The 8,492-nt window shown below is 45.9% G+C and overlaps 1 protein-coding gene across 1 annotated transcript; it reads right to left on the bottom strand.

Moving 5' to 3' along the window:
* Positions 1–597: 597 nt before the first annotated feature.
* Positions 598–6,254, bottom strand: LOC128627226 (carcinoembryonic antigen-related cell adhesion molecule 21-like). Its single transcript, XM_053664124.1, has 4 exons — positions 6,173–6,254; positions 5,880–6,061; positions 4,640–4,993; positions 598–913 (listed from the first exon to the last, which is right to left on the bottom strand). The coding sequence occupies exons 2-4, from the start codon at positions 5,941–5,943 to the stop codon at positions 633–635; spliced, it is 699 nt and encodes a 232-aa protein (XP_053520099.1). The 5' UTR covers positions 5,944–6,061; positions 6,173–6,254; the 3' UTR covers positions 598–632.
* Between the last annotated feature and the right edge of the window lie 2,238 nt (positions 6,255–8,492).

Below are 8,492 nucleotides of genomic sequence, written 5' to 3'. Positions count from 1 at the left end.
ATAGGTACAACTGAGCTCCATAAAGCATGAGGTCATTTCTAGTTCCTTGGGCATCAGTCTGAACTAGGACATTTGAGCTGAAACCTTGGCTTTATTACCAAAGTTTTCAATGGTATCTTATTAACAAAAAGAACAGAGAAGTACTAAACTCATGCAAATAATTTTATCACCATATAAATAAGAATACTCAAGAGACTTTAGAAATATTTTGAAAGACGTCAAAGAGAAAGACTAAGATCAGTGTTGCTACTCACATGGGTGTCCTCTTGTCCATCCCCATTGTCTACAACAGTGTCCAGGTGCCTCCACGTGTTTGCACGAAGAAGGGAAGGAGCTCAGATCCTGTGGGCTTATCACCTGCTCCCACTGGCTATCACACAACCACTGCTCATTCTCTGAGGGACACAGTGTCACCCCCACTGTGGACATGGTACATATAAGACAACACTGAGGCAGGGGTTGCTCTGAAATGTGACCTTAAGTCAGAAATAATAACAATGTCAGCTCACATTGTTAGGTATTGGTTGAGTCAGTGAAAATCTTTTAAGAAGTATGTATTTTCAGAACAAATTTATCATAATAATACAAAAACCTTTATTTAGAGTTTGATCACAAAGAGGAGGGGAGAAGGGTTACTCATGTTCCACATGTAGCTCAAGGGGCCAACTTTCAGCAGAACTGATGGGGTTGGAGGCTTCACACTGGTAATAACCAGCGTCCTCCCTCTTGACAGGGTCTATGGTGAGGCTTCTGCGGTCCTGGGACAGCTTCCTTCTCTCTGATAGTTGCAGATTCATGCCATAGAATAACCACTCAGTGGAAACTGCATTTGTGTAGCAGGTCAAGACCACGGCATCCTTATTCTCTGTGACTGTGGTGCTGTTGGCTTGGAGGGTGGGCTTTCTCACAGGCTCTGTGGAGAAAGAGAGAATGGGACTGAGAGTGGGCTTGAGACAGGGAGCCACACGGCTTCCTCAGAGATCTCAGCCACTCACAGCCCACGGTGAGCTATGGAAAGGTCCCAGAGTATGGTCTTGACATTTGCAGAAGGACAATGGTCTAAGTTTAGGTGACAATGTATAAGGAGAGATCTGACCTTAGACCTGGAGGAGTTCCATCTAAAAGTTTTATCAGTCTGAACAAGACTGTATTTCCTGGCCTGCTGATCGAATATACTGGTGAAATAAATCTCTAGAAGAAAGTGGCTACGGTTTTAACAAAAGACAGAAATCTAAGAATAGGAGAAAACTACTTACTATAATAAAGGCCATATATGAAAGCCCACAGCTAGCACGATATGCCATGAAGAAACTTCAAAAACTTTACTAAGATCATGAACAGGACAACAATGCTGTTTTCCTCACTTATTCAACATAGTACTGGAAGATTTGACCAGAACATTATATGCAAGAAGATGAAATAAGTTGCATCCATACCAGAGAAAAAGAAAAAAAACCCCTCTCTTTTTTAAAAGACAACATAATCTTATATATAGAAAACCCTAACGATTCTATGACAACCATTCACAAAGAAAAGTGTCAGAGCTAATAAATAAGGCACAGTTGCAGGAAACAAAATCAACACTCAGCATCACTTCCCTTTTTTGCAATGAGAATGAACAATTTCAAAATGGAATTAGAAAAAAAACAGTTCCATCAACAATAGCATCAGAAAGATTAGAATACATAGAAATAAACTGAATTCATAAGGCAGAAACCATATACACTGAAAAGTGCCAAATGTTTCTGAAAGGAAGTATATTGGAAACAAGTCACTTGGAAGACACCCATGTTCATGGATTGGGAGACCCCCAATGCTCTACACATTTGATACATTCCCTATCAACATCAAATAATTTTTTTTTGCAGAAATAGAGAAAATCCATCCTGGAACTCATAAGAAATTTCAATGCACCCCACATGTTTGAAGTGATCTTTAAAAAGAATGAAATTGGATGTGCCAAACGTTCTAATTTCAGCGCTCACTGCAGAGCTAAAGTAACTGAAACAGTGTGACAATGGCATGAGAACTTCTATCAAAGGACACAATGAAATGGTGTCAATGAAAATGTCAAGACTGTTCAATGGAGAAAAGACAGTCTTTTTAATGAATGGTATTGAACAGTAATATCCATACATTATTTTAAAAATGCAAATAAAAACTTTTAAAGTCAAAGTTGTTGCTTGTGATGTTTGGCATGGTTCACTTTGCTCTGCAGGTAAGAAAAAGAAAATCGCCCTGAGTGGTACCTTTGATTCCTCTAAAAGCTTCTTCAACCAGAGTTGAGATCTCTCAACCCTCACCTCTCAGCCAATTTGAGTTCTTAGAAGAACAAGGCAGGTCTGTACATCACAAGACAAATGCATGGGGGGTCTGAGGGCTCAGAAAATGTATGGCCTCCAGCTCTGTGTCTGGGGGAAAGTACAGACTCTCTCAGGTGACAGTTAGGTCTCAGGGTTTGGTTGTGGAGAGACACAGACTGTGAGTCAGAGACACCCCTGCACTTCTCCTGCTTCTTCACTGACCAGCTGACTGCCTGGTTGACCAGAAGCCTTTCCTTCCAGCTGCACAGCCCTCCATCACCCAGCTGAGGTGTGTTTCTATGAGGCATCACTTCCCTGGACATCCCAGAGGCAGGGGTTTGTGCAGAAATAACACATATTGCCCAGGGCCAGGCTGGTGGTCAGTTGACTACTCAGGCCTCTGGGCCAAAAGGTGAGTCATGTCTTCCCAGGTGTGTGTGACTGAAGTGAGCCAGTGGGTCACTAAATGATAGAGAAGAGTCTAAGAAACAGTTCAGAAAACAAGTGAAGTGGACAGGCAGAAGCTGACTATGGCAGCAGAACCCTGGGCTCTGCCCTTGGTGATTAAAGTCCTTCTACCTCTGCTGAGGGCAGGTGAGGATGTGTGCAGATGCAAAGTGGGTGATGGATGGCAAGTGGGGAGCATGGACTTGCTGCAGTTCAGGCCCATGTGGGCCACTTGGGTTGGGTGGCTATGAGATAGAAATTTGGGAAAAGCACAATTTTTCCATAAGTGAAAAAAGTATTACTGAAACCCCAAGGCCTAAGACCAAATGCAGGAAAGACTTTTCACTGGAGAGCAGAAAAGGCTCTGAGACATGGGGCTGTCCCTGGGGAGGCAGAGAGCTGGTGCCCTGTGGCCAGAGTTTCAAGGGCTCTGCATCCAGGTTTGAGGCCTTGAAGAGATTTTGGATCATTCATTCATTAATTCACTCATTCATTAAATCACTATTTACTTCTTCCTAATTCATCAAAAGCAACTGAGTGTTACATGTTGGTCCCTGAGCTGGTTCTGGGGTAGAGTGGGAGATGGGAAGACAAAGCCCTTTTATCTATATCTGGTGGGAGTGACTCCACCACAGCAGGAAATAAACGAGTGATTTCAAGTCCAGGGCAGGGAGCTGTGGATAAGTCACCTGAGTTACAGGCCCAGGTGTTCTCTGCACTGACTCTGATCGTTACTGCAGGTAATTTGGTTCTAGAGTTAAAACAGATTATTTCTTTATTTTCTTTCACTCCCCAGACCAGAACATATTTCTCTGAGGTGAGTATGCTAATAGGAAGGAATCTGAACCTATGGTAGGTTCAGGAATCCACAGACATCTCCTCGGGCTCCCAGGAGAGAGGAGAAGACAAGGCTGTGGCTGCAGACTGACCTTGAGCGACCCTAACCATCTGCTCATGGTCTGTGGGACTCTGCTTTAGTGACTGTACCTCCTTGTGTCTCAGTTTATTCTCCATGAAGGAGGATGAATATTTGGCTGCCATGTTATCAGTGTATTAACCACAACATATTCACATATAGGACCTAAATCTTAGGATAGAGAGTAGCTCGAATAAGAGGCATCTGCTATTGATCAACTCCAAGAGAGAATCCTCTGGGCCAATCTCTGGTGAATGAGGAGCTTCCAGAAGCGTCTTTTTTTTCTGTTTTTTTTTTTTTTTTTTCCTGGGGATGTGGACCTTTATCTGAACCTGACTTTGCTAAGTCTCCCAGGACAGTTGGCTAATATACAAGGACATTGTCCAACTGTGCTCTCCACACACAGTCTCAGGTGATAGGCTGAACTTCATTTCTGCCAAGATGTGGCTCTTGGGCCTGAGCCCTGGCTGGTGAGCAGCTCAGAATCCTTGTGACTCGGGCATCCATTAAACTGCTACCCAACTAACCCTTTTTTAGGAGGCCAAACCCAGCCTGACACAGGCTCCCCAAGGTCATTGGAGTCAAGATCCCTGGACAGGATTCTGGAGTAATCTCTGTAAGAATTTCAGGGGGCTCCTCAGAGCAGGCTTTGACAGAACCCTGCAGGGCCGTTCTCAGGGTCGAGGTCATAGGGAGGAGCTCAGGGCTGCACTTAAACTGGTCTCCCTTTGCTGAGTTACTCTCATCAGAATGGTCTTCAGCCAGCAGTGATTGTTTGCAGGGCTTCAAGTTGGGAAGGGAACTGAGATCTTAGGAAGTTCGTCTCCACTGGGCGTGTCCTGCACTAAATGCCCAACTCCAGCCTGGAATGTGATGCAGAGGGGGATGGAGGCTGAGTCCAAGACTGTCAGTCCTGTGTGTGAAGTAGAATTCACCCCACCTGACACCCAGAGGGCAGAGAGGAATCACTCACCGTATACATTAAGCCGTCCAAATCCTATTTCTTTTTTTGAATTTTGAAGGTGGGCCACTACGGTGTAGATGCCTGTGTCCTTCATGGTGACCTTCTTTAATTGCAAGGATCCCTCTCTGTATATTATCTCTCGCCCAGTGTATAAAGGCCCTTTTGCAAATGCTCTTATGCTTACTGAAATAGAGGCAATTCTACGATTGAATTTTTCCCCTTCCCCCCTGTACCACAAGAAGCCTACAGCATCAGGAGGTGTATTGCGGAGACGTAGACGCACATCCTTCCCTTCAGCAACATCGGTTGACACAATAGCAAATTGTGCAGTGGTGGGCGGGCTCCAGAGGTTTAATAGTGAGACTAGAAGAGAAGAAAAAAGTTAATCAATATTTGGACCTATGGTTTGGAGGGGAAGATGAGGCCATGGATTCTGAGTAAGTCTCTTCAACTCTCAGCCTTGGTCTCCGTGTGAGGGTGTGTCTCCGATGGCCAAGGTCAGAGTCATGGGCACCATTACTTCAGCACCTCTGAATCTGTCCTATTTTCTTTTTCAAATATTATCATCTAGGTGTTTGTCTCATTCACCCACTCACTGCCCTCAGACCCCTGCTGACACTCGGGAGTGTCTTTGAAAGACGTCTGTGCTGACCATCTTCTCTAAAGTTTCTGTGTCTTCACTTTCTGACCTCTTCCTGCTCTTCTTGTTGATAGCTCTTGTGGGTACCTGACATCCCATGTAGACCTTCCTCATCTCTCTCTTCACTAGATCATAGCTCCATGTGAGCAGGGGCTTGTCTGATCGTATCGTACCTCTAGCGACTGCAAAAGGCTGCAAATACCGGTGGGTAAATAAACAAGTTTTCCTGGGGCCCTGCATATCCTGCAGTGTATTTGACCATTTCTGAGGCTGGTGGTAAAGACAATGTCTAGCACCCTTGGTTATGTTTTTTTCTGGTGTTTACTGACATAAATCATTATTGTTATTATCAGTTCTCCTAATTCAATACTCAATGATGAATAACAGGAAATGAACAGCAATTGAGGCTTTCCTGTCTCTCACCACTTCCAGATTATGAGATTTTCCTTTTGCTGAGCCCTCTTCCTCATCCTGCTTTGCTCCCTTCTCCTTCACCCTCAGGTCAAAACAGAAGCCTTCCCTCTTTCTCAGAGCCCCGGTATTTTCAGCAGACCCCAGCCAGTGTCTGTCAGATCCCTAGTCAACCCCAAGGAATTGTCTCACACTTACCAACCACCAGCAGCCCTTGCCAGTGGACGTGTCCTCTGTGGGTAGAGACTGAAGGGGACCCCATGGTGTCTGCTGCCTCCTCTGTGGCTGTGTCTTTGAGAAAAGCCTGAGGTTCTGTGAGGCTCACAGGCACCTCGGTCCAGAATGGTGCAATCTGCTCTGTGTCCTACCTGTGGGCTGAGCTTTATTCAGGGGTAAGATTACGATTCTTGTCATGTGGGCTGGAGGCGGAGCCAGTGCCCAGGACCCTCCCACTCCCAGACCTCATTTTTGCCATCATTGTCTCTTCTTACCAGTTTACTGTCCTTTGATATTTAGGTTCCCTGGGAACTGCTGAGGCCTTTGAACACCACACGTACACACACAGCTACATGCATGAACTCACACACGCATATACAACACCAGCCCACACTCACATGCTGTGTCTGGAAAAACACAAGCCTGGGGTGCCTGGGTTTCGGGGTTTCCCCACTACTTCCTGTCAGGTGAACAGTAGCCTCCCCCTCAGCCCTCTCTCTTTCACATTTGACTGTTCCCTTCAGAGCAGGAGTTCTTGGGCTACTTCAGAAACACCTGTCAGAGGGATGGCATTTCTCCTGTGCTTTGAATCACCTGTGGAACTTTGTAAACGTTGCAATGACCAGGTGACACCTTAAAAATGCAGCTTCAGGGGCCGTCCAGTTAATGTGGGTGCCCATTCAAAATGAGATCTCTTGATGTGAAAGTAGAAGCACCTGTCCTGCTCTCCTGTGCACAGGGGAGGTCTCCAGGTTAAACTGCAGGTTCTGACTGGGCAGGGGGGGTGGTGGGTCAGAGACTCTGCATCCAACAGGCTCTCAGGAGGGGTTGATCCTACTGGCCTGTGGAGCTCACTGACAATTGCAGGGCTGATGGGGACACAGATGTCTTGAGAGGATGACCCACTCACCCTAGCACTGGCCTCCACTGTTTCTTCATCTTGGGTCTGTCAGAACCACACAGAAAGCCCCAGGTGTCCTGAAAAATGGGGATTATTTCTGTTTGTGACACAGGAACCCAGCTGGGAATCCAGGCTGCTTCATGATCTCAGATGCTCTGAGGTTTTATTTCCTCCCAGTAGGAAGGTCACGCAGGTGACTCTGGGGGTGATAATGGGTCAAGCTTGGTGATAATTGCAAAGGGGACCTTTCTTCTATCTCAGGTGTCACCAGCCTGGCTTCTGCTTTCAGGGACAGAGACCTAGGACCAGGAGTTTGCTAGAACCTTCAATTTTTGGGTGTGAAGGAGGAGGTGTCCTGTGTGTCCCAGGAAAGGACTGTGCTGAAAGGTCAGGTGCCTGTGGGCTTCCTGGTCATGGAGGGACAGGTTCAGGTAGACCTTTCCCCTCCATGTCTGTTTGTTGGGCCTGTCCCTGTGCTCCCTGTGTGTTGAGACAATATCTGGTTTCTGCCTGGGAGGCTTCCTTGTGGTCACCAGACTTGCCCACGGGTGATGTCAGGCTTGGGGTAGAGAGCAGCACAGAAACTCCTGAGGGAGAGGTGCTCCCAGGTTCTATAAAAATAAGAAAAGTGCAAACCCGTGGAGTAATTTGGTGAGTTTGTCTGAGCCAACCTGACGTCATACGCCTGGGATCAAGATTTCAAACTCTGCAAAGAATGGCAGTTTTATTTTTTTCTTTTAAAATTATATTTTATTGATTATGCTATTACAGTTGTCCTGATTTTTCTTCTTTTGCCCTCCCTCCACCCAGCACCTGACACTCCCTCAGGCAATCCCCCCACCGTTGTTCATGTCCATGGGTCATGTGTATAAATTCTCTTGCTACTCCTTTTCCTATACTGTGCTATATATCCACATGGCTACTTTGTAACTACCTACGGGTACGTCTTAATCCCCTCACCTCTTCCCCCATTCCAGTATATCCCACTCCCAAGGGGCAACAATCAAAATGCTCTCTGTATACATTATAATCAAAGGAGAAGATGAAAAAGTTACATGAAATCCACTAGGAGGGGAGAAAAAGCATAATGGGGAAATCTCTAGAATTAGATAAAAGTCAAAATGGAGAAACCCACACTTTTTTTTTTTACATTCACGAGTACAGAAAACTAACATTTATAGGACAGAGGGGGTGTGCAGGGGACCCATCTCTGGGGCCTTGTACGCTGGTCCCAGAGTCTGTGCCTTCCAATGGCCTAGCAAAGAAGATCACTCAGATGTGTTAAAGTTATGCTCTTTAAGATGCCTAAAAACAGGGATCGGGGCTCACTTAAGGTAAAGACTGACCTTTGCTAAGCAAGGTGTAGGCCTGAGAGGGGATGACCTGCCATCACCTGCCCAGTTAGAAATTTCTGACCAGAATATTGTGTTAGGTTACATTTGCTCCCTGAGCTTGCCAGGCCTGCCATGTGGCCCCCTGAGCTTGTCAGCGTTGCTGCACAGCCCCGTTTTGTTAACAGTCTCTAGAAGTAGCAGGTTGGACAGAGCAGGCATGAGGGAGGGCCCGAGCAAAGCCTACTGAAGCAGGGGATGAAAATCAAATTCCTCCATCTTCTTAGCCAAAACCAGGTTCACATGAGAATTTCCTGTTTTGTCTGAGTGTCTCAATGTTGCCCTCTGGAGGACAGGAGTAGA

This window comes from Artibeus jamaicensis, unplaced genomic scaffold, assembly GCF_021234435.1.
Source record: "Artibeus jamaicensis isolate MK-2021 breed Jamaican fruit bat unplaced genomic scaffold, CSHL_Jam_final contig_35, whole genome shotgun sequence".
Classification (NCBI taxonomy): domain Eukaryota; kingdom Metazoa; phylum Chordata; class Mammalia; order Chiroptera; family Phyllostomidae; genus Artibeus; species Artibeus jamaicensis.
Note: the sequence above shows the minus strand (reverse complement) of the source record. Positions and strands in the feature narration are given on the sequence as shown.